The sequence below is a fragment of the Lissotriton helveticus genome, chromosome 12 (genome assembly GCF_964261635.1).
Source record: "Lissotriton helveticus chromosome 12, aLisHel1.1, whole genome shotgun sequence".
NCBI lineage: Eukaryota > Metazoa > Chordata > Amphibia > Caudata > Salamandridae > Lissotriton > Lissotriton helveticus.
In genome coordinates, this window is record NC_136073.1 from 774852336 (window position 1) to 774877808 (window position 25473).

Sequence of the window (25473 nt, forward strand, 5' to 3'; positions counted from 1 at the left end):
TCTTTCAGCCACGGACTGCGGGTTTTGAAAGAAAACTGGCAATTCTATGGACTGAATGATGTGGAAAGTGGATATAACTTTTGGCATAAATTTAGGGTTTGTACGAAGCACTACTTTATTGTGGTGTATTTGAATGAAAGGTTCCTGAATGGTTAGTGCTTGAAGCTCACTCACTCGCCTGAGGGAGGTAATAGCAAGTAAAAATGCCACCTTCCATGTTAAGAATTGTAGTTCACATGAAAGAAGTGGTTCGAAGGGGGTTCCCATGAGTCTGGTAAGTACTGTGTTTAAGTTCTAGACTGGAGAAGGTGGATGCTTTGTAGGGATAATTCTTTTAAGTCCTTCCATAAAAGCTTTGATAGGTGGGATTCTGAATAGGGACACATGTTGTCTGTTTTGAAGATATGCTGCTATAGCAGCAAGGTGTAGCCTTATGGATGAGTATGCTAGGTTACATCTCTTAAGATGTAGCAGGTAATAGATTACATTTTGGATGGAGGCATCCAATGGATTGATTTGGTTATTATTACAATAAATAATAAATCTTTTCCATTTAGCTGTGCAGTATGCTCTGGTAGTGGGACGCCTTGCTTCCTTGATAATGTTCATACAGTCTGGAGGCAAGTTAAGATATCCGAACTCTAAGACCTCAGGAGCCAGATCGCTAGGTTCATCTGATTGGGTTCTGGATGCCTGATTTCTCCATGGTTCTGTGTTAGTGTGAGAAGTTGGCCTGATATATGATGCTCACTAGTTCTAGTGATCACCTTGTATCAGTCCAAACAACCCTTATGGTGATTGGTTGTAAGTCAACCTTATAGACCAGCTATCCTAATGGTAGCATGGACAAAGCAGTCTTAGGCTAAACTCTTTTGGCATGTGAAGCCAGCTGTTTTACCACATATAACCCCTTGAATACCAGATGAAAGGACACCACACAGGTTGTTATGAAAATAAACAATATATTTATTAATAACAAACACCTCTGAACTCTTTATGAGATCAGAGGGCTAAGCACATGACAATCTCTTAGGAAGAATACGATAAGTTGCACAAAATTACAATGGTGCCCTAGGGGCACGGAAAACCATATACTAAGTAAATGGTATAAGTAGAACGATAGAAGAATTGGAGCTGTCCAGAGGCTGTAGGATCGCTGGGACTACGCTACCCTAACTTTAGGTAAGTAATAGGAGGCCCACGTAACGCGGGTGCAGAGTGTGAACTCACACGCGGGATGCGTAACAACGTCTATGGACGGTACAGTTCAAGAAAAAGGTGAGTACGGACAATCCTGACTAGTTAGGACTAAAACGACTGTGAATCTGGACACTAGGAGAGTCAATCTACCCTTGAGCACCAAAATGCTCTTGTTACCTCACCCACGGGCTGCGGGTGCATAGGTGCGAAGTCGTGTCGGGTTTCTGCGTTGAAGTCTATGGAGCCTGGAAAAAAAGATGCTGCAGGCGACCAGGAGGAAGATGTCCGGTGCGATCCACTGGTGGATCGAGGAAGAAGAGGACCTGAAAGCAGAGGGGACAGTGTTCAAACTCCCTAGTCAGTGACCGGTGTGGAACCAGGAGGGAACCAGATGCTGTTGTCACGATCAGGTGAAGAGTGGACGCTTGTCTCTGCAGCCACGTGGACCAGGAGGTGTCTTCGACGACCAGGATGGAGGCACGAGCTGTCCCACGCAGGTTCTCGCTGTCGGCGGTGTCGGATCCGGATTTAGAGTCAACAGGCCTTGGCAAAGGCAACCCACGCGGTGAGTGGAAACGGCGTCTGGACTGGACCAGGAGGGTCCAGGGTGCTCCTCTTTTGGAAGGGAGCAAGGGCCAGTCTGGAGCAACCAGACCAGCAGGGTAGATTTCTTGGATCGTCGTCTAAGAGGTCACTAGCCAGCCGGCAAGTGACCAGACAACGCGTCGAGCAGCAATCAAGCAAAAGGGCCCCACGCAGATCTCGTGGATGCTGGAGGGCTGATCTTTGGTGCAGGAGCTGCTCAGGGCTGGGGCTTCTCAATCCCCAAAGCACTTTCTCGAGGATGCCTCAGAAGTTGTGCTGGAAGCAAAGTGCAGTCTCTACAAGATGGCCGGTCCCACGTGTCTCGTCACACCCACGGATCTCAGCTGTGCTGCAGATGTAGGTAGAGGTCGGAGAGGTCTGGGAGTCCGGGTCTCGTCGGGCTCTGAAGTCTGGATCCGGCAGGAAGGACGACAAAGTGGCCCGCTAGGACGCTTGATGGGGCCTGCAGTTGCAGGGTGGACACTCCTTGCCAACAAGGGAGATTCTTCAGTCTTCTGTGGAGCAGAACGTCGAAGTCCAGAGTTTCTTCTTGTAAAGTTGTCAGGATAAATCTAATTTGGAATGGGACCAGCTCCTACCTTTATTCTCCTAAAGGGGGCTGTACTGGTGACTAGGTCCCTCCCATGGGTGGGACCAGGAAGAGGGGTGGTTACACCCCCTATCCTTTGTCCGGTTTCGCACCAGAACTGGGGCTGGAGTGCCCCAGCAACTGGATTGAACCGGTGTATGCACAGGGCACCTTGTGTGCCCCAGGCATGTCTCATTCCTTTCAGGCCTCCCTACCTCAATACACAAAATCCTGTCTGGGGTGGTGCTAGCACCTCCCAAGGCAGGAAACCCTCTGTCCAGGCCTCCCTCGCTGGAAGGACTCCCAGCAGCAGGACATCAGACTTGTGTCTGTGGTGGCAGCATCCATTTTGTGATGCTGAGGCTCGAGTTAACTTTAACCGGGGTTCACAGTTGCATACATGTCGTGTCCCTCTAGAAGGGTGGAATGCTACCCCCGTCGCCAGAATTGGCGAGGGGGTAGTATTCCAATTCGCATGACACCTTACTCGACATGTTTTGATAATGCTATACCAAAGTTAGCATTTAACCGCGAGGATTATAATGCACTTAAGAGTATATGGTATAGCGTTATCATGGAACAGCTATAAGGACTTGGATCCGCAAGCTGCAGACAGGCTCAGCTCATGCCAGCGCACCATCTCACATAATTCCAAGCACTCTGCCTTCAGGATTGATAAGGCCTGCCATAGGAGTGACTGATAGGAATATATGTGTCCATTTTAGGGTTAGATATAGGTATACTATATCTATAGCAAAGGGTGTTTACACCACCTTGCCCCAGCTGATTTACCAGCCAGTTGTGTCTGTTTAGATGGCCAGCCAGGGGTGGCATAATACATGCTGCAGCCCCTGGTAGGCTTTGGGTTCACCTATGCCCTGGGTACCTAAGGTACACAGTACAGGGGCTGATAAGGGGTCCCACTACCAATTGGTAAATGCACCTAAAATACATGGATGTCAATTTAGAGAGAGAACAGCTAGGCTGTGGGTCTGATTAGCAGGCCCACAGCCAGGGAAAGTCGTAAACCAGTGAAGCAAAAAGCAAAAATCTGGGGTGACCATAGGATTGCAGATCCCACTCTCCTACAGTTAGCAGTTGTGGCGAGAGGCGCAGTCTTTGGTGAGGAACCACAGAGTTCTAGGAGCGTTGTGTACCATGGCTGTGTTGCCCATGTGGGAGCAACCAGGATTATTGTGAGTGACTGTTGCCTTAGTTTGCGTGCCACTAATGGAATCAGTGGGGTTGGTGATAAAGCGTATGCAAATCTGCCTGACCAGTTCATCCATATCGCATTGCCTTGTGACAACGGGTGTGGGAATCTGGCGGCGAAGGACGGGCATTTTGAGTTTTCGTTTGTGGCAAACAGATCTATGTCTGGATGCCCCCACTTTTGGAAGAATGGTTGGAGAACTTGAGGATGAATCTCTCATTCGTGTACTTGCTGACTGTGTCGGCTTAGTAGGTCTGCTATCTGGTTGTCTATTCCTGGGAGGTGTTCTGCCAGGAGATAAATGTTTTGTGGAATTGCCCACTTCCATATGCTCTGTGCTAGGGGAGATAGTTGCAGAGAGTGTCCCCCCCCCTCTGTTTTTGGATGTAGTACATGGCTGTCATGTTGTCCGTCCGGATTAACACAGCCTTGTTGCGCAAGTATTTCTGAAAGGCTCTCATTGCTAGGAATACTGCTAGTAACTCTAAGTGGTTTATATGTAGTGTCTTTTGTTTGACTGTCCAGAGACCTTGGACTGTATATTGAAGGAGATGGGCTCCCCAACCTGTCAGTGATGCTTCCGCTGTTAATACTACCTGTGGAACCGGCTCTTGGAACAGTTGCCCCTTGGAAAGGTTTTGTGGGTTCCACCACTGCAGAGAGCGGTAAGTGCGACTGTCTACCAACACTAGGTCTTTTAGTTGTCCTTGAGCTTGGTTCCACTGGCGTGCTAGGCATTCCTGTAAGGGGCGCATTTGAAGCAGAGTATGAGGGACGATGAATATGCAGGAGGCCATCATGCCTATAAGCTGCATGAACACTCGAGCTGGCAGGGAGTGCTGTGGCTGAAATTTTTGAATGAGAGATTGTATGTTGGCTCTCCTGGCTGGATTTGAATATGCCTTTGCTACGGAGGTGTCTATTGTTGCTCCCAGATATTGCTGTATGTGGGAGGGTTGCAGATGTGATTTTGGGTAATTTATGGAAAATCCTAGACTGTGCAGTAGCTGGATTGTCTGTGAGGTATTGCTGGCACACTGTGCATATCAGTTGGCTTTTATGGGCCAATCGTCGAGGTAGAGGAACACATGGATGTGTTGCCTTCTGAGGTGTGCTGCTACTACTGCTAGGCATTTTGTAAAAACCCTTGGTGCTATAGTTACCCCGAAGGGGAGAACTTTGAATTGATAGTGCTGACCCTCTATTGTGAACCTGAGGTATCTCCTGTGAGCTGGATGTATGGGGATGTGAAAGTATGCATCCTTGAGGTCTAATGTGGCGAGGAAGTCGCCTTGCTGGGGTAGTGGGAGTACCTGTTGTAGAGTGATCATATGATCTGAGAGTATGTATTGGTTCAAAGGTCTGAGGTCTAATATTGGTCTGAGGGAGACGTCTTTTTTGGGAATGAGGAAGTATAGAGAGTATACCCCTGTCCCTTGATGTTGTAATGGGACTGGCTCTATGGCACCCTTTTCCAGCATGGATAGCACCTCCTGTTGTAACAGCGTGATGTGTTCTTTGGACATTGGACGGTGTTTGGGTGGTATGTGGTGGAGTAGAAGTGAGTTCCAGGCAGTAACCATACTGGATAATTTGTCTCACCCACCTGTCTGTAGTGATAGTGTTCCAGACTGGTAGGTATTGTGTTATTCTGCCTCCGACTGGTGTTAAGTGGTCTGGAGGGAGTGTGAAACAGTCACTGTTTGGTGGCGGTGGAGGCTCAGGTGTTATTATTATCACGTCCTCTGCCCTTGTTATTGTTCCCTCTATAACCTCCTCTATTGGAGCCTCTATTAAAGGTGCCTTGTGTAGTGCTCTTGAATGATGAAGTTTGGGATGGGTTGCCTCTGCCTGAGCCTCGAAAGGAGCACCTAGACTATTGAAATTGAAGTGCACCCATGGACTTAGCAGTGTCAGTATCTTTTTTCATCTTTTCTAAGATGGTATCAACAGCAGGGCCAAATAAGAATTCCTGGTTAATAGGTTGATTGAGTATGGTAGATTGCACTTCATTTTTAAATCCTGAAATGCGGAGCCAGGCATGCCGGCGTAGCAGTACCTAGCGGCTTTATCAGCTACATCAAGGGCGCATTTTATGGATGCGTTAGTGATGAATTTCCCTTCCTGTATTAGGTCGTTTGCTTTTGCCTTATAGGGTTCTGGTAGGTGTTGTAATAATCCCTCCAGTTGGTCATAGTGTGCTCTGTCATAGCGTGCTAGGAGAGCTTGGGTATTGGCAATCCTCCAGGTGCTTGCTGCCCTCTTTTCCCTGAGGCTTCTAAAATTTCTGACTCCTTGTCAGGAGGGGGAGCATCACCTGTTTGAGAATTTGCTCTTTTCCTAGCATTAGATACAACTAGGGAGTCTAGTGGTAGCTGAGACCTGATATAAGAGGGGTCTGTAGGGGCCGGTTTATATTTTTTTCAATTCTTGGATTGAGGACACGCGCCCTGGCTGGGTCTTTAAAGATGTCTAGTGCGTGCTTTAGTACTCCTTTTAGCATACAGAGTACACGTACACTCTTCTCTGATGTTACGAAGGTGTTAAATAGAAAATCCTCCTCTATAGGGTCAGTGTGCATGTGTACGCCATGTTACTGAGCTGCTCTGTCCACTAGTTGGTTTAAAGCGACAGTGTCGTCAGTAGGAGATGGCTTTGTGGGGTAAGGAGAAGATCGGGTATGGGTTGTGTATAATATGTGTCATCAGGATCATTATGGTCATTCCATGTGTCATCCTGGTTTCCTTGATCGTCTGGTTGTATAAAATCATCCTGAGGATCTTCACCCATGTCTTCTTCCTCATCATATTCTATAGGTGGAGGAGAATATGGAACATAAGGCATGTTAGGAGTGAAAGGAGGAGGTGTGAAAGGTCTTGAAGGGGATGTGCCAAAGTCCTTTTTCTTAGGAGGAACAGGAGAAGGGGCTTCAGTGTCCAGTCTTCTTTTGTTTTTATTTTAGACTGATATATGTCCTGTATCAGGGTGTATAGACAGCCTCTGTTGTTCTGGGTACACTGGATCCGGATGAAAAAGTTCTTCCTCCATTGCCCGTGGCTTCGGCGCCGAGGATTTTTGATTGGTCGCCTGCTTGTCTTTATTTTTTGTTTTCGGGTGAGTTTCTGACTCGAGGACCCTTGGGTGTGGAGCTTTTTACGGCCCGACCGATTTGTTTGGGTCGAGTGTCTTTTTAGGCTGGACGTCTTTTGTATGATGGGCAACCTTCTTTGGCTCGACGGCCTTTTTCGGCTCGACGGCTTTTTTCAGCTCGACAGCCTTCTTTGGCTCGACGGCCTTCTTCGGCTCGAGGGCCTTCTTCGGCTCGACGGTCTTCTTTGGCTCGACGGCAGTCTTCGGATCGACAACCTTCTTGGGGTGGACGCCCTTTTTCGGATCGACGACCTTCTTGAGATCGACGGTCTTCTTCGGATCTGCGACCTTCTTGGGGTCGACGGCCTTCTTCGGATCGACAACCTTCTTGGTGTCGACATCCGTTCTCGGCTCTGCGGCCGTTTTTGAGTCGACGGCCTTCCTGTGCTCGACAACTTTTTTGGGTTGAGCGGTTTTGCTTGATGACTTTGGGAAGTGTTTTGCTCGGTCCCGGGGTACCGGAAGGCTTGAGTGTGGTCTTCGGAGCCGAGCCGGAAGGCGTGGCTTCTGAAGCAGTGTTTTGGTCGCGGCTAAGGCTTTTAGGCGATGCTTTGACCGGAGCCTTGTCTGGAGGTGGAGGCGTGGGAAGGGGCTTTGGTACTCACGGTTTGCCCCGGTGTGATCTGGTCATTAGAGTCCGACTGGTCCTCTACGGTGACTATCTCCAGGTCTTCAGAGCCCTCCGCCTCTGGGAGTTCATGTAGGTCGTCGAGAATGTTTTCCGGTTCTGGTGCCTGCCGCTGCATCTCTTGTCGAGCAGCTCTTCGGTTCCGGATAGTTTTCTTGGACCGGTACAGAGGACAAGCTGGACAGTGTTCTTCGTTGTGCTCTGGAGATAGGCACCTGTTGCATACTTTATGCTGATCACTGTGTGAAAATTTGGATCCACACTGTAGGCATTTTTAAACGGGGTCCTTTCCATCAGTAGGAGGCCCACGTGGCGTCGAAAAGGCCCAACGGCCCGCGTCGACGACCGGAGAGAAGTGGAAGTGTTGTCAAGTCAACGGATACCGAGCGGAAACAATACCGTCCAATGTAGAAGGTTTTGGCCTAGAAAGTTGGAAAACTTTGGTCCTGAAGTTGGAGCTGTCGAAGTGCATCCGAACCCAATTGCGGAAAAAAACAATCTGAAGATGGAGAAGATGCCCATGCGCACTGTAGTCCAGGGGAGGAGTCACCTATCTCATGATACTTCGAAGACTCTTCCAAGAGAACAAGGTGCAAACATCCGGACCCGACACTAGGCGGCGATCTATGCCAAGATATGAATTCAGCAGCCCACATGCCTCGAACACACCGTTACCGAAGGTAAGTAACTTGTTCATCTGATAGAGACTGCTAGCCGCAGATTCCTTCACGTAGAATAGATACCCTAGCCACACCCAAGGGGAAGGAGGGTCTGCGAGAAGACCCCACACGTCGGAACATAACAGAGGGTCCCACTGAAGCAGAGTCCCAAGACAGGACAAGAAGCCCCGTCCCCCCAGGCAAGGGAAACCCCCGCCAGCAGAGACCACCAGCTTCAAAACGGATGCGGAAAATGGGGAGGAAGAGGTAGCCGGTCCTCACTCAGCAAAGGAACAAGGCAAGGCGAAAGGAGGCCAAGCACCCCACGCCCATACAAGGCAACAAAACCTCCACCCAAGGCCAAGGCAAGGAAGAGGAGCACAAAAGGAGAAGAGCAACCTAGAGACCCAAAGGAGAAGAGGTAGAGCAAGGGCAAGCCCAGACAGAACGGCGCCGTCTGCAAAAGCAGGCGGAAGCCAAAAGGGCTGCTCAAGGTCACCCAGAAAGAACCAGTCAACGCCCCTCAGGGACAGACCGCGCCCACAAGAGGGGCAAGAAGGCAGGAAGCATCTCCTCCCACAGAGAGAAGAGGCAGAACCGAGTGCAAGGCCCACTGGAAGAAGCAGACAAGCCAAGATGACCATCCCATGAAGCACCAGAAGACACACTGGTGCAGAGAAACAGGAGGGCGGCACCGGCAAGCTCAGCCAGACACCGAGGACACCGCGGAACAATGCATTCGGGGCAGGACAGACGCCAGCCAAAGATAGAGGGCAGGAAACCAAGACGGGTCCAGAAACCCCCAGAGAGAAGAACAATTGTTACTTACCTGTAAACAGGTGGTTCTCCAGTATTGGTGTCTTTCATAGATTCACATGCTTGAATATTCCCCGTCGTCGAAGTGGGAGTCCCACGGTAAATAAAATAGCAATAAAATACTAATAACATATGTATGTAAATACATAACACATAAAATACACACTAGAAAAGGAAGTAAATACCCAGACATAATTCCTACATAGGAATACATGGTAGAGAGAAAAACACTTGTAACATATTTCTGTCATTATGTTAGTCCAAACTACAGCCAATCAGGCGCCAGCACCACTCCAGAACCTTCTCCTCAGAGCTCAGTCCCTCCGATTTTCGTAGCACAAGAGTGACAAAAGAGTCTATGAGGAGAAGCGAGCCTCTGAGGGGAGGTGGGTGGGTCGCATGTGAATCTATGAAAGACACCAATACTGGAGAACCACCTGTTTACAAGTAAGTAACAATTGTTCTTCTCCAGTATTGGGGTGTCTTTCATAGATTCACATGCTTGAATAGAATAGTGAGCAGTAGTAGCCGATCAAGGCTCGAATAGCCATGCAACAGCATGGAAGACACTCAATTAGATCATAATATAGTCATGCAAGTAATAACAGTAATCATATAAAACCATAATGGAGGAGGGAAGACAGAGGCTCACCTTAGTTAAAAAGATTGCGAAGCACTGCCTGTCCCACTGCTGTATCTGCTTCGTTGATGGCATCCAGGCAGTAGTGCTTCGTGAAACGTGTGCCTGCTGGACCACGTGGCCGCTCTGCAGATCTGATGAGGCGGCAAACAGGTCAGTAGAGGATGACATCGCCCTGGTGGAATGAGCCCTCACTGAAGAGGTTTGCCGGCCTTCTAATGGCAGAAGGCAATGGCTGAAGAAATCCAACGTGCAATAGTTGGCTTGGTAACAGGACGCTCCTTGCGCATGCGTCCATAGGCAACGAACAGTTGATCGGACCTGCGAAAGGGGGCCGTCCTGTTGATGTAACATTTAAGACATCTTTTAATGTCCAAGGAATGTAAGCGTTGCTCTGCCGGAGATTGAGGATCGGCAAATAAGTTTTTCAAGAAAACAGGTTCATTAATATGGAAATCTGTGGGCACCTTAGGCAAAAAGGTTGGATTGGTGTGAAGGACTACACAGTCCGATTTGAATTGGAGCAAAGGAGGCTTAATGGTGAAGGCGTGAATATCACTCATGCGACGTGTTGAGGTCAGAGCAAGGAGAAGGGCTACCTTCCAGATTAGAAACATTAAGTTCGCCTTGTGGATAGGTTTGAATGGTGCCTTAATTAGTTGAGCCAAGACAACATTGAGGTGCCAGGTAGGAGGAGGACGCCGAATAGGTGGGAACTTCCGGAACAGTCCTTTGAAAAATTGACGAATGACTCTGGAAGAACAGAGAGAGGAGGAGCCATCCTGACGGAAACGAGAAATTTCCGCCCAGAAAACTCTGAGTAGAATGGGAAAGCCCCGATTGAGCCAGTTGCAAAAAGAACGGGAGCGGCTGAGCCGGAGTGGAATGAATAGGATGGATATTAGCAGCTGCGCACCAATGACAGAACCTCTTCCACTTGAGCTTGTAGGTCTTAACTGTAGATGGAGCTCTGGCCTGAGCGAGAATGTCTCTGCAGTCTGGCGAAATATTCAAATGGGCAAATTCAAGGTGCTAATGTTCCAGGCCGATAATTTCAGAGAGGAGGGGTTCGGATGGCAAATCTGACCCTTGTCCATCGTGAGGAAATCTGCTCGAGGATGAAGGAGGATGGGCTCGCACTGGGATAGAAGTAGCAGCTCCGAGAACCACGCCTGTCGGAGCCATCTGGGGGCAATGAGGAGAATGTGGCAAGGCTGTCTCCGCATCTTCCACAACACGCGAGGCACGGGAAACATCCTTAACAACGAAGTTTTTAAAATGACTTACCTAAACAACGAATCCTGAACAACAACCAAACATTAACAACGACAATTCTAAATCACGACTTTCCTTAACCACGAGTCTCTCCCCTCTGCTCCTCCTGACCTGACAATCTTTGCCCCCTGGCATTGCCTCTGCAAAGCTTTCAACAGAAAGGCGGGCTCAAAGACACACAGCAGATACAAACTGCCAGCCTGCGTGCCAAGAAGGTCAGGGCGTTCGAAGCAGAGAAATCATTGTGTGTGATCTGTGCTTTCAACTGGCACGGGAGTGCCTGTCATCAGAGCATAATAGATAAATAGCCTTTGAAGTGCACTGAAATAGAGAGCAAGAGGGCAAAGCCATTTAAATGCATCACATTAAGCATTAGTAAAAAAAAAAAAAAGTCGATACATACAAATATGAACTAAAATTAGATCTGTGCAGATGAGGAAATGACCAAGAAAAAATTTCCACTCGTGCAGCGTGTAGAGGATGTTGGCTACACAAACTTTCTTCCCTGCAATCAGAGCCACCCAAAACACTCTCAATGGCTGTCAGTTCCAACCCGCCCTCCTCTCATCTGGTGAGGTGTGAACATTTTGCTTGTGTACGAGTCCAAGTTGAAGCCTCCAACCTTCGTTATTTTCACTAACATATATCACATTGGATGGGCTTTCAGCCTGCACAACTGTTGACAGTTAAACTGTGACGACTGTTATTTTTACCATAAACGATCTGGTGTTGTCTAGAGGAGGGCAGAAATAAAGCATTTGGCAAAATTTGGCAGATGTCCCGTGCTGCATTCAAAATGGTGTGACAGGTGCAGGTTGCATTAGTGACAAAACAGTCCTAGCAGACCTGCTGACACTGGAAGTAATGGCGCAGGAGTGGTCACTTCTGAGAAACTTTAGCTGCTGCCATCCGTTCAGCTTGGGGCCAGGGTCAGACGGGCATATTGGGCAATCTGGCAGCGCCAGATGCGTCAGTCTGACAAGTCAGTTTGTGTGTCGGGTTTATGGCAGTGTGCGCTGCCTACTTCGCTTTATTTCTTCTCAGTTGGTCATTTTGCATCACAACCAGAAGTATTGTAATTACAATAGTGCCATCTATTGGCCAGATACGAGATGTTTTTTTTTCGTGGTTTAGGAACTCGTTGAAAAAAATGTGGTTTGGCATTGATCGTTGTTTAGCCTTCGTGGTTAAGGAATTTGAGGTTTAGGCACTCGTTATTTAATCATACATCCGCGAGGCACCAGCGGAATCGGAGGAAAAGCGTAGGCGAATAGATCTCACCAGTTCATCAAAAGGGCATTCCCGCACGACCTGTGGTGGGGATGCCAACTTGCGTAAGATGGGCATTTCTGGTTCTCCGGGGTGGCAAAGAGATCCAAAGACGGATGACCCCACCGTCGAAAGACTAAGTCGAGAGTTGGTTGATGTAACTCCCACTCGTGGGTCGACGACGTGGATCTGCTTAGGGAATCCGCCAGGATGTTGGAGATGCCTGGTAGATGAACTGCAGTCAGGGTAACCTGGTGACGGAGTGCCCAATCCCAGATCGACTGAGCCAGCCGAGACAAGAGTGGAGATTTGGTTCCGCCTGTGAGAAGTTGGCCTGGTATATGATTTTCACTATTCTAGTGAACACCTTGCACCAGTCCAAACAACCCTTATGGTGATGGTTGTAAGTCAACCTTATAGACCAGCTATCCTAGTGGTAGCTGGACAGAACAGTCTTAGGCTAAAAGACTTTTGAGGGCGTGTAAAGCCAGCTGTTTTACCATATGTAACCCCTTGAATATTAAATGAAAGGGCACCACACAGGATATATATAAAATATATATGTATTTATTTACTAACACACTACTCTGAACTCTTTATGAGGTCAGAGGCAAAAGCACATAACAAGATACTTAGTCAGAATACATTAAGTTGCACAATTTACAGTTAGGCCCTAGGGGCAAAGCAAACCATATTTTAAGAAAGTGGTATAAGTACCACGTCACGAGAAAAGGAAAGGCCGAGGGCCTAGAGAACCGCTTGGGCTACACTATCTGAACCTTAGGTTAGGAGTAGGAGGCCCACATGCGGGGCGTGCAGTGTCTTTACACACACGCAAGAGTCAATGGGAACTTAGAAGTTAGATAAAGAAAGATTTAGGACACTTCCGGTTTAGCTAGGAGGAAACAACTAAAAACCTAGAAACTTGGATAGTCAATACCCTTGGGAGCACCGAAGTACTCGCATTACCTCACCCACGGACGGCGGGTGCATATGTGTGAAGATGTGTCGGGTCGTTGGAGCCTATGGAGACCTGAAGAAAGATGCTGCAGGCGACCAGGAGGAAGATGTCCGGGTGGATCCAAGGGTGGATCGAGGATGAAGAGGACGTGAATGCAGAGGGGACAGAGTCTGGGTCACTAGCCAGTCACCAGGTGGAACCAGGACGGAACCAGACGATGTCGAGGAGCAATCAGGTGCTGTCTTGAAGCTGGTCTTTGCAGCCACGCGGACCAGGAGGCGTCGACGACAACCAGGTGCTGGAGAGGAGCTGTCCGACGAAGGTTCTCGCAGATGGAGGAGTCAACTTCCGGATTGGAGTCAACAAGCCTTTGGCAAAGGCAACCCACACAGGATACAACAAAGGCTTCTGGAGCAGACCAGCAAGGTCTGAGGTGCTTTACCTTTGCAGGGAAGCAAGGGCCAGTCTGGAGCAACCAGACCAGCGATGTGGATAAAAAGGATTATCGTCACAGAGGCTACTAGCCAACGGGCCAGCAACCGGACAACGCGTCGAGCAGAACACAAGCAGAAGGCCCCCACGCAGAACTCGTGGAGTGTTTAGGGCTGATCTTCGGTGCAGGTGGAGCTCGGGTTCGGGGTTTCTCAATCCCCAGTGCACAGCTTCGAGGATGCCTCAGGAGCTGCACTGTTAGCAAGTTGCAGGCTTTCCAAGATGTCCGGTCCCACGTGTCTCGTCGCCTCCACGGATCTCAGCTATGCTGCAGTCGTGAAGAGAGGGTCAGAGAGATCTGGAAGTCTGGGTCTTGTCAGGCTCTGTGCTCGGGTTACAGCGGGAACGTCGACAAAGCAAGCCGTTGATTTGCTGGATGGTGCCTGGTTACCCAGGGTGGTCACTCCTTGGCCACAAGGGAGATTCTTCAGTCTTCAGCTTCAGCAGAACGTCGAAGGTCCAGAGTTTCGTGTCAAGTTTCAGTTCAGGATTAATCTAAAGTCTCAGGACTCAACTCCTACCTTTATACAACTAAAAGGGGCTGGATTACTTTCTAGGTCCCTCCTATGGGTGGGACCAGGAAGGGGGGTGGTTACACCTCCTCTCCTTTGCTCAGTTTCGCACCAGAGCTGGGGCTGGAGTGCCCCAGCAACTGGTTTGAACTGGGGTATGCCTGGAGCACCTAGTGTGCCCCAGACAGTGTCTCAATCTATTCAGACCTCCCTGTCCTAATACACAAAGTCCTGTCTGGGGTGGTGCTCGCACCTCCCCAGGCAGGAAACCTATTGTCCAAACCTCCGTGACTGGAAGGACTCCCAGCAGCAGGAGGTCAGACTTGTCTCTGTGGCAGCGGCGTCCATCTTGTGACGCTGGGGCTCTGGTTAATTTTAACCGGGATAGTCAGAACTAACATGTCTTCTCCCTCTAGAAGGTTGGAATGCTACCCCCATCGCCAGAATTGGCGAGGGGGTAGTATTCCAAAGCGTATGACACCTTACACGACATGTTTGGATAAAGCCAAACCAAAGTTAGCATTTAATCGCGAGGTTCATAATGCACTTAAGAGTATATGGTATGGCAATATCATAGAACAGCTATAAGGACATGGTTCCGAAAACTGCAGACAGGCACAGCTCATGCTGGAGCACCATCTCACACATAACCAAGCACTCTGCCTCCAGGATTGGTAAGGCCTGCCATAGGAGTGACTTATAGGTTACTGTGTGTCTATATATAATGTTAGATATAGGAATACTATACCTAAGCAAGGGGTGATTACACGACCTTGCCCCAGCTGAGTGATCAGCCAGTTGTGTCAGTTTGGATGGCCAGCCAGGGGTGGCATAATACATGCTGCAGCCCCTGGTAGGCCTTGGTTGCACCTATGCCCTGGGCACCTATGGTGCACTTGTACAGGGGCTGATAAGGTGACCAATTACCAATTGTGGATGTACCTAGAGTACATGGTGTGAATTTAGAGAGAGTGCATCTGGGCTGTGGGTCTGATTAGCAGGCCCACAGCCACATCTAAGTCGAAAAACAGAGAAACAAAAGCAAAAAATGGGGGTGACCATAGGAAGCAGACCCTACTCTCCTACACCGCCCTGCTTGTTGACATAGTGCATACTGGTTGTATTGTCCGTCTGAATAAGCACAGATTTCCCCTGGATCAGAGGAAGGAACGACTTGAGTGCCAGGAAAATGGCCATCAACACCAGCCTGTTGATGTGCCAAGAGCGTTGAAGCAGAGTCCACTTGCCTTTTATAGACAGCCCTTGAAGGTGTGCACCCCATCCTTCTAAGGAGGTATCCGTTGTCAGAGTGAGTTCTGGAGTGGTGGAAAGGAAAGAAGTCCCTACTGCAAGGTTGGATGGCTGCGCCCAATACTTGAGAGCCGCTCTCATGCGAGCGGTTACACTGACAAGGTCGTTGAAGGAACCGGTGACCTGACGCCACTGTCCGTCCAATTCCTCTTGAATGGGGCGAGTCCGTAGCCTGCAGTTTGGGATCAGCGAAATGCATGATGATGCCATTCCCAGAAATGACTTTAAGATCCGGACTGAAACGGACTGTTTTGCAAGAATAAGAGACACTAAGCAGAGAATCTTTAGTTGACGCTCTTGAGACACGAATGCCTTGGCAAGTGTTGTGTCCAAAGTGGCTCCTAGAAAATTTCTGCAGGGAGCTGGGTCTACCTGGGACTTTTCGGCATTGATTGAAAGGCTGAGGGAGCGAAACACGTCCTGACAAAGTCGAGTGTCCCGAAGTAGCTGGCTGCGAGACTGATTTGAGGAGGCAGTCGTCCATGTATGGAAAAATGTGGACGCCCTGGAGACACAGGTAAGCCACCACTGGAGCTAATACTTTCGTGAAGACACGAGGGGCGGAGCGTAGGCCGAAAGGCAGCACCCTGAACTGGAAGCCTCTCCGTCCCACCCGGAAGCGCAAGTACTTCTGATGCCGTGGAAGAATTGGGACATGGAAGTAAGCGTCCTGGAGGTCGATGGTGGTCATGAAGTCGTCCATGGAGAGAAGACGCAAGATCTCTACGAGTGTAAGCATGCGGAAGGATTGGCATTTGAGTTACTTGTTGAGTGCTCGCAAATCCAGCATCGGCCGCCAGTCTCCTGTCTTCTTGAGTATAAGGAAAAAACGGGAATTGAATCCCTTCCCCCTTTGAGACTTGGGAACCACTTCGACTGCACCTTTTTGGATCATAAGACGAACTTGATGGAAAAGCTCCTTGAGATGAGCCGGAGGCAGTTCAGATGGTGGAGTGGGAGGAGGAATCTTGACGAACTCCAGAGCATGGCCCTTTGCTACAATGTCCAGAACCCAACGGTCCGAGGTGATTGATGACCATTGAGAAGAGAACAGGGAGATTCGACCTCCAACTTTTGGGGGAAAAGGCAAGTCATTGTCGTTTGGGAGTGGATCCTCTATAAGAAGACTTCCCCCTGTAGGATTTTGAAGACTGCTGACGGGAGGACTGCTGTTGGTGGGAAGAATAGCGTTGATTACCCTCGTGGTAGGAGCGATATTGAGTGTTTCCTCCGCGAAAAGTAGAAGAGGTGCTGCGTCCGCGTGCACACTGCTTACGGAACTGTAAAGTTCCTAAAGAACGAGCAGTGTCAGTGTCTTTCTTGATTGTTTGCAGTGCCTCATCGGCATGTGCACCAAAAAGCGACTCGGCGTCATACGGCATATCCAGGATCGTCGCCTGTACCTCCTGGCGAAAAGAGGTGGAACGTAACCAAGCTTGCCTTTGCAAAACAGCTGCCCCAGCAAGCTGACGGAAGCCAGTACAAGCAATATCAACTGCGCAGTCAATCTCCTCCGACGTTCTCTCTCCTTCTTGAAGAATTTTCAAGGCTTGCGCCTTGGAGGGTTCCGGGACGAGGGCCACAAGGGCAGACATGTCTGACCACATCTGGCGGTCGTAGCGCCCTAAAATGGCTAAAGCATTCGCCGCTCTCACCGTAGTAGAGGCCATCGTTGAAAATTTGCATCCAATAGCGTCAAGACAACGACTTTCCCGATCAGGAGGAGCTGTAATGGGAGAAGTAGGGTTCCGGGAACGACGCTGAGCAGCCTGGGTGACCACCGAATCTGGCTTTGGCTGCGCAATCAGGCACGCTGGAGATCCAAAGGGCGCCATATATTTCTTCTCAAGGCGGGGCATTTGTGCCGGTATAGAATTTGGCGTTTGCATTAATTTCACCCCCTCACTCCAGATGAAATGGATGATGGGAACCGTATTGGATTTGTTTAAACGGTTGATTTTTGAAATCGTAGAGAAAACAGTCCTCCTCTCTTTGGCAGCTTAAAGCGTTGAGCCGCTCTATCCATCAGTTGATGGAAACTTGCAATGTCCACCGGAGGAGAATCCCCTGGCGTCACCGGAGGGGGGGATGGCGTCAATTTGGTAGTCGTCCCACTCAGCCATGTGACTGGCGTCATCATCATCATCTTGAACTTCACCATCCTCACGTTCTGGAGGAACGTCATCATCGTCATCAGCATACACTGTAGTGTGTATTTGAACCTGAGGAGAATGCGTTGGTGGCTGTGGTAGTGGAGGAGCAGCAGGAGCCGCAACAGATGCAGGAGCTGTAGGCACTGGCGAACCCTGTTGAGATGGCGGGAAACGCCGGTTGTAATCCTCCAACATATGCTGGAGATTGGAGATGAGCGACAGAGGCAATGTCGCAGTTGGAACCTGCACAGAACGTTCCTCTGTCTGAAAATACTGTTCTTCATCGTCCTCACCATAGTCCTAGCATTTGATAACTAAATCAGAAGGACTGCGTGCCACCCTGAAGGAATCATCCACATCGTCGTCAGAACCAGAGTCCTGTTCGGAACCCATGGCAGGCAAGGGAGGCTGTGGATCACTTGGGATGGACAGCTGGTCAACAGGCATCTTGCGACGTTGGTGCAGTGGGTCGACGGTGGATGAGCCCGACCCGGAGGAAGAAATCGGCACCAGAGGCAAAGAAGCAAAAGAAGATGCAATTGTCGACGACGAAGCAGACGACGATGATGGCATAGGCGTCGACTGAGTCGTAGCCGAAAGATCCGCCGTCGACGGGGCCATCGTCGACGGGACCAGTGTCGTCGATGAAGCTGCAGTCGACGGAGCACTCGTCGACGGGGCCGACGACGAAGAAGATTTCTTAACAACTCTCGTCGACGAAGATTTAGCTGACGACGAGAGAGTTTTCTTCGTCGACGACGAAGCAATAGGTATCGTCGATGAAACAGTCTTAAAACTGAGGGATACCTTCGTCGATGACGTCGATGTTGCAGTCGTTGACGATCCGGAAGCAGATGACGTCGTCACTGTCGCCGTCGACGAGCCGGAGACGGCAGATCTCGTCGTCGGGACAATCGACAACGCTTCCGTTGACGAAGAGACATGTTTTTTTGCAGAAACATGATGGGAAGAAGCAGTAGGCGCCTGAGAGCCAGGTCTCGTGGGCGTGGACGTAGGAGGAGGAGGTGAAGACATCGCAGGAGCCACAGAGAGAGAAAGTTTCTTCTTTTTCAGGAATGGAGAGGGCAAATCCTGCACACTGCTACGTTTGGAGGCTGCTTTTGAAGGTCCAGACACAAGGCTTTCTGCGTCAGAAAGTGCTGAATCCTTCTCTTTAAGTCTTTGAAGCAACAGGAGGAGACAGCCTTCCCTGTCATTAAGGGTTTTTGTTGAAAAGGTTCTGCAAAATTTGCATTTGCCAACCTCATGGTCGGGATAAAGACAGTAAATGCGCTTCTTGTGGGGATCTTCAGAGTAAAGACGCAGCTTCCCACAAGAAGAACAAGGTCTAAATAAAGACTTCTTACTTGAAGACATGCTGGAAATCACAGGAAAACTTAAAGAAGTTGAGAAAACTGAGCAGAGCTCAGGGAGACTTCCTTCACACGACTTGCGGTAGAAAATCTGAGGGACTGAGCTCTGAGGAGAAGGTTCTGGAGGGGTGCTGGCGCCTGACTGGCTGTAGTTTGGACTAACATAATGACAGGAATATGTTACAAGTGTTTTTTCTCTCTACCATATATTCCTATGTAGGAATTATGTATGGGTATTTACTACCTTTTCTAGTGTGTATTTTATGTGTTATGTTTTTACATACATTTGTTATTAGTATTTTATTTACCGTGGGACTCCCACTTCGATGACGGGGAATATTCAAGCATGTGAATCTATGAAAGACACCCTAATACTGGAGAAGGCTGCACACACAGCCCAAAAATAAGTGGAACCAGAACCAGGCCGCAGACAGCAGGCCAGACCAGGCGCACAGCACAGCGACCTCGGAGAAGAACACCCTGGGGCGCAACGCAAGTCATGCCAAGGCATGAACAAGAGTATTGCAACTGCAACATACCATAACGCCAAGGAGAGCAGAAGCCCAAAGGCGACCAAAGCTCTCCAGCACATGACAGAGTTATATAACAGCTACCAATACCCCACATAGGGCATGTTACGTGCTAAGACATTGGAACCTCTTAGGAAAAACTACTGCAGCAGAGGACAACAGAAAAAAACGATCGGTAAAACCCAGCAGAAGGCTTATCAAGCAGTCAAAGAGAAAAACACAGAAGGCCTATTCCCAGGGCCAGCATGGTGTAGAAAACCCCCCCAAAAAACACACAGTCAAGTAGGGCGGGCCAGCAGCCAATAGAACCAGTCTCAACAAGGAAGACTAGAGTGGCCACGAAGCACACAGAGCAACAACTAGGGTGACCCGCCCAAAACGGAAGAATACCTCCAAGAACCAATCCACACCTAGGCCACTGAGGGGGAGAAGAAGGGGGAGGGGGAGGGGAAGGAGGAGGACGAAGCCCCGCCAAGAACCTCTGGATGGCCGAGTCCGCAGGGGCGTGGAACAAAAGAGCACCATCAAAGGGGAGGTCCACCAGCCGTTCTCAAACTTTCTCTGGGAACACACTGTCTTGAAGCCAGGCATGGCAACGAAGGGCAACCGAAGAAGCCATGGCACAACCCAGCACCTCCGAGAAGTCCAGAGCGGAGCAAAGAATAAACGCCGCCAGCTCCCGGCCATCCAACACATGGTGCCTAAAATCAACACAGGCATCCTCCGGAGAAGCGGTAGACATTAGGGACTCCGCGAGTCCCACAAACAAGAAGTGGCCCTAGCCAAAACACACAGCATGTTAAGGGCCCGCCGAGCCGCACTGGTCGAGGCGAACATATTGCGCCCCCATTAGTCCAACTAGCGTGTCTGCAAAAGGTTCCCTCTGGTGGAGGGGTGAAGGGAAATACACATCGGATCACGCGGCGCAGGATGATGGCGATGCAGAAGGTGGCGGGACGGCCCCAAGTCCCCAAGAGCGAAGAATGGAGGGAACCTTCAAAGGGAAGCAACAACTCCGGCGGCGTCACCTCGGCCAAGACCGCCGCCTGTCCCGATGACTGAGAGGGGGATCGGGGTGCGTTCCGAGCCCCGAGACCTCCCATGACACCACAGGGACTCCCGCAGGAGTTTGTGGTGAAGCAGAGGCTCCCTGGTACGAAGGAGGGAACCCCGAAGGGCCGCACCCCAACAGCACCACATCCTCCGAACCTGGATCCGAGTCAGTCGGCGCCGGAGGCGATGCCACGGAGGGCCCCACACACTGCAAGGGATCCGCCGACGTCGCAGGAGGGGAAGGAGGAGGGGGAGAAGCCAGCGAGGCTTGCAAAGCCGCTGCATATGTCTCCATCTGGCCTCTAGTCGCCCCCACACCGGGAAACGGCGGATAAGGGGATGACACGCAGGGCTGAACCACTCGCAGAGAGCCCACGCCCCCAACAGGCCAGAAGCCGACCCTTGGGGACAAAATGCGACACAGACAGGTGAGCGACGCTCTTGCGATCTGGGAGAAGGACGCTGTCAACGAGGGAGGCAGTGGGTACGAGAACCCTTCGCAGGGGCCGGGTGAGATGAAGACGCCGACCTGGACATGCAAGGCGAGAGGAGTTTTATCCAGCGTCCCGCCGGGACTTCGGCTTCATCTGCTGGCACGTCTCACAAACCGTGGATTCGTGGTGTTCTCCCAAACACCACATACAGATGGGGTGAGGGTCCGTCGCCAACATGAGGCGTACACAAGACGAGCACGTCTTAAAGCCTGAAGGCATCCGCACACTGTTCCCACACACATGCAGTAGCGGAAGGGGAAAGGCCTATACAGGCCGAGAGCACGATCCAGATCCCCACTGCACGCAGAAATGGAAAAAAATGAAGTAGGCGCGCCGGGGCAGGGCTTATGTGGCCTTGCTGGCGTCACATACGCGGACCATGCATGGGTGGAGTCGCATGAGTCCGTCCCCCTGGCACGCAGGGATGCTGTGGCAAAAGGTTTCCGGTTCCAGTCTCACGCCTGGGGATAATTCTACGTGAAGGAATCTGCGGCTAGTAGTCTCTATCAGATACAATTACTCATGTATAATCAACCTAAATACTGAAAAAATATGTTTTGCGTGTTTTGAGGTTCAGTGGTATTGCTTACCAAATACATGAGAGAAAGTTACAATCTGTGACACTACAGAACACACAGCATACTTGAAATAAATTGAAGATATTTACTGTAAAGGTCATCTTAATTGTTAAAATCAACAATGAAAATGTTTAAATTTAAAACAAAAACGTAATATTTACAATTGTATTTACAAAATTATAATAACCCATGTGAGATGTACTCCTGATTTTTACAACACCTCAAGCAGCCATGCGATTCACCCCATGTTTGCCAGAAAGTTCTCATCACCACCACATCCTGAGATCATTGATGGCAACAATGGGTTGGGATATTTTTGAGGGCTGGACCGAAGAGGCATATTTTTAGGCTGAGGGTGAGACTGGGTAGTGCAGCTACTGATGAATGGAAGCAGGAAGAGATCCACGGTGGGTTGCGTGGGACTGGATCGGGGTAGTTTTGAGGACCGGGGGTCGGGGTAGTTTTGTGGGCTTGGTTGGGGTAGTTTTGTGGCCTGGTGGTGGCTCGAGTAGTTTTCTGGGCTGGGGTAGTTTTAAGTCTGTGGGAAATCGGGCTAGTCTTCAGGGCTGGGGGTAGATTTTAGGGCTGTGGGTTGGTGGTAGTTTTGGTTGTTTTTAGGGCTGAGGGGATTGGGGCTAGTTTTTAGGGCTGGGGGTGGGGCTAGTTTTCAGGGCTAGGGAGGGTGGGTCAAGGTTTCAGGGCTGGGGGGGTCAGGGGTGGTTAGCAGGGTTGGATGGGTCAGGGATAGTTTCCATGGCTGGAGTGGTTGGAGTAGTTTTTAGGGCTGGGGGAGTGTTGAGGTAGTTTTTTTTTTAACTGCGGGTTAGGGTATTAGACCTCAGAGCAGGGGGAGGATAATGGGTAGTCGGGTAGGTTTTAGGGCTTAGGGGAGGGCGAGGAAGTTTTTAGGCTGGGTCAGGGCTGGCAGGGTCAGGTTAAAGGACAGGGTTTTAGGCATTAGGGGAAGGGGGGATACATTGTGGGAGGGGGTAGGGGCATTTGCATCTCAGGGCAGGAGGGGGGAGTTTGTACCCTAGGACGGTGGGGAGAGGGGTGGTGACCTTAGCCACGCATACCCCTTTACCATGTATGCCTTTACCATGAACATTCGTGGTAAAGGCATGCGTGGTAAAGCAATGCATGGTTAAGACGCAGTCGTTATTCATACCGCGTGGTTTAGGAATGCGGGGTTGTGGAACTTGTTGTTCCTTCATACAACCCTTCATCTCCACTGCATACATATACCTCAGACGGCCCAAAGGAGTAAGAGTTATCAGAAAGTTTGGCCATGTGTCCACCCACCCTATTTTGAGTGGGCGAAGCCATAGCCAGTTTTTATTTTCACATACTGTCATGTGGAACTGATAACCTTTAAATGACCCGCACACCATGGGAGTAAACTTACATAGAGCAGAGGACATTGTTTTTTTATTTACAAAAAAATTTACATTCGCACTTTGGGTTTCGGAGAAAAACAAATAGTTGAAATTAAGGCGTACGGCTCCATTAGGATGACAAAACCATATGCCAAACTTTCAATGCATTCACAGGAATCACTATGACGGCGGTTTCTGGAAATTCAGGAGACTTTCACTTACCGATGGACATTTCTAAATTTGGTGGGCAGATAACCCTCACCATGGCAGAAGTAAAGTACTTCGCCATAATGACCATATGTAAGCTGTACTCGAAAGGGTAAATCAGGCCCTAAATCTCAATTCCTCTGTATGGACTAATCTCCTCTAAAAACATTATCCTTCCACTACTACTACAGTGATGTTATGCAGCAAAGACACTACCACTGAACACCTACCCTGGCATTGTTTCTACCCCCCTTTCAGAGTGATCAACATGGAATTGTTTGGCATTTGGAACTCAGTGCATCAAAATGTCTTATTACTCAATACCTTTCAAGAACATCTGTGACACTGGATTCCTTCACCAGCTTTATTTTCCATACTTAATGTTTCTCACCTGTTCCAAGCATCCTCATCACCAAGATTACATTTTGCCAGGCACCGTGTCCCACACTTGACATCCTTTCGCTGCAATGGCGGCTGCTTACATTCTGCTTCTGCCAGTGATCTGAACAGTTTCATCATTTTCAAATGCATTTCCTAAAAAGTATCAAGAACACAATTAAGAGGGCTCAAGCACAAATAACTGCAGCCATTGAATGTTCCCAGCTAATAGTGCCTCAAACATCACATGATAACCCCATTCCAGAGACAAGCAGAGCAGGACATCTCAGAGACACGCACATCAAGGATCCAAAACCGAAATGGATCATTATCAGATGCACTCTAACCCCCTCATGCAAACTTGGACCACAGAATGGTTGAACAAACCCATGTGCAGAATCCCTGCTCTATGTAATTCTCACAAAGGCAATAATCATTTCATTTCAAGACCTGGCACTATCATTATGCATATATCTTTATTGCTACTCCATGTGCAGCCATTTAAAGCAACTTCTAACCAAATTCAAAACTATAGAATCAGAATGAAAATGTCGCTCTATAAACCCTTGACCAGAAGCCATCTTCCGCTTTTCTTTGCTGCTCATTATCAGTTTAGTATCTGCCTTCGTGAATTTCTTTATTATTGAATTAAAGGTTTTAGAGATTGATATTGTGTGTTTGGAGGTTGATTTTAATGCATAACTAATTCTAAATGCTTTTATTATATATTGTTTATTCCAATTTTGGGAGCTTTTTATGTGGCAGGTTATAAGGTGTACTTTTTTAAATTGAGTTTTTTTAACTGGCTTTACTTTTAAGAGTAATATGACATATTGGAGGATTAAATACCTTTTAATCCGTCTGACCGCTGAGTTTTGTCTTGTGTTGGTAGTTGGGACAGGGACTAAACGGTCTGCAGCGCGAGACACTGCAAGGCACGCCATTAGAGCTACTCAGGAGATGGACGCTGCATGGTTAAGCTCATGATTGATCTGCGTGATCAAGGGCGCCTTAGGCCTTCAAGTTTGCAAATGTGATTATCCCAACACATACAGCATGCTCAATGGGGTAATCACGTCATGACTGGCCATCTTGATAAAGTCTATGTTTTCTTATGGGAATGAAGCGTGCAGAGACCATGTTGTTTCAATGGCATGCATGATCGGAATTTGATGTGGCATTCCAACGATTATAATGGGTGCTTCATTTCTCCTCAGCATACGGTAGTAGCTTTTTTGTAGTGGAGTTACATTAAAAATAAGGATATATTTAGAATAAATAGCGCTGAGTTGAAGGAATAATGAATGAAGAAGAAGCAACTTCAGAGTCTTAGACTCAGAGAGACTCCCTTAGGAAGGTGGCTCAGGACAAGGTGAGGGCCTCAGTGAAGGAAGTATTAAAGTTCATATTTAGCAAAAGAAGGAAAGGAGGGGACCTCTCGGATTTGGATGAGGAGTTCTGCTCTCTGGGTGAGGAGGAATTTTCTTGTGACAAAAAGGAAACAGTACAAAGAAAATGAAGAGAAACAAGTTGAGAAAGGACTGAATGAGGACATGTTCTCTTGCCAGAGAAGTGTTCTAAGCACCACAGAAACTAAAGGCGTCCAACGAGGCACAATGGATGTGTCCCTTGCAGCACAAAAGAGATTTAGTCAAGACGTGACGAGAGAGATTCATATGGTCAGGATTGTGCTAGTTTTTAAAAAACATATTTGGATGAGTTTTTTCTTGATGCTTACAGGGATGATTGTTGGGATCTGAACTATGACAAAATATATAAGGTACATAAGGAGAAGAGTATTGTAAAAGATCCTCAGGGTGAAGAAATGTTTCACCCCGATATGATCAGACACATGAGAAGCGCAGATTGGTAGCCTTTGACTCATGTCTGATTTTATAAAAGTTTGGATATGAAGACTTTTAGAGAAAGAAGCAAGGGCTGTGAGGAGGGCTAAATGTTCTCATCCAGTTATTGATAATAAGGCTTGCTCACATCCTGATCTGGATCCAGACCGTCCAAGTTTTTTATTTA

At 48.9% G+C, this 25473-nt stretch overlaps 1 protein-coding gene across 1 annotated transcript in view; it reads right to left on the reverse strand.

Annotated features, from left to right (window-relative positions):
- The window catches only part of TDRD10 (tudor domain containing 10), an 852263-nt gene that overhangs the window by 102210 nt on the left and 724580 nt on the right, over nt 1–25473 (reverse strand). Inside the window, exon 11 of the mRNA XM_078670270.1 lies at nt 23456–23598. Within this exon, the coding sequence (XP_078526396.1) occupies nt 23456–23598 (143 nt within the window). The remainder of the gene's footprint in view (nt 1–23455; nt 23599–25473) is intronic.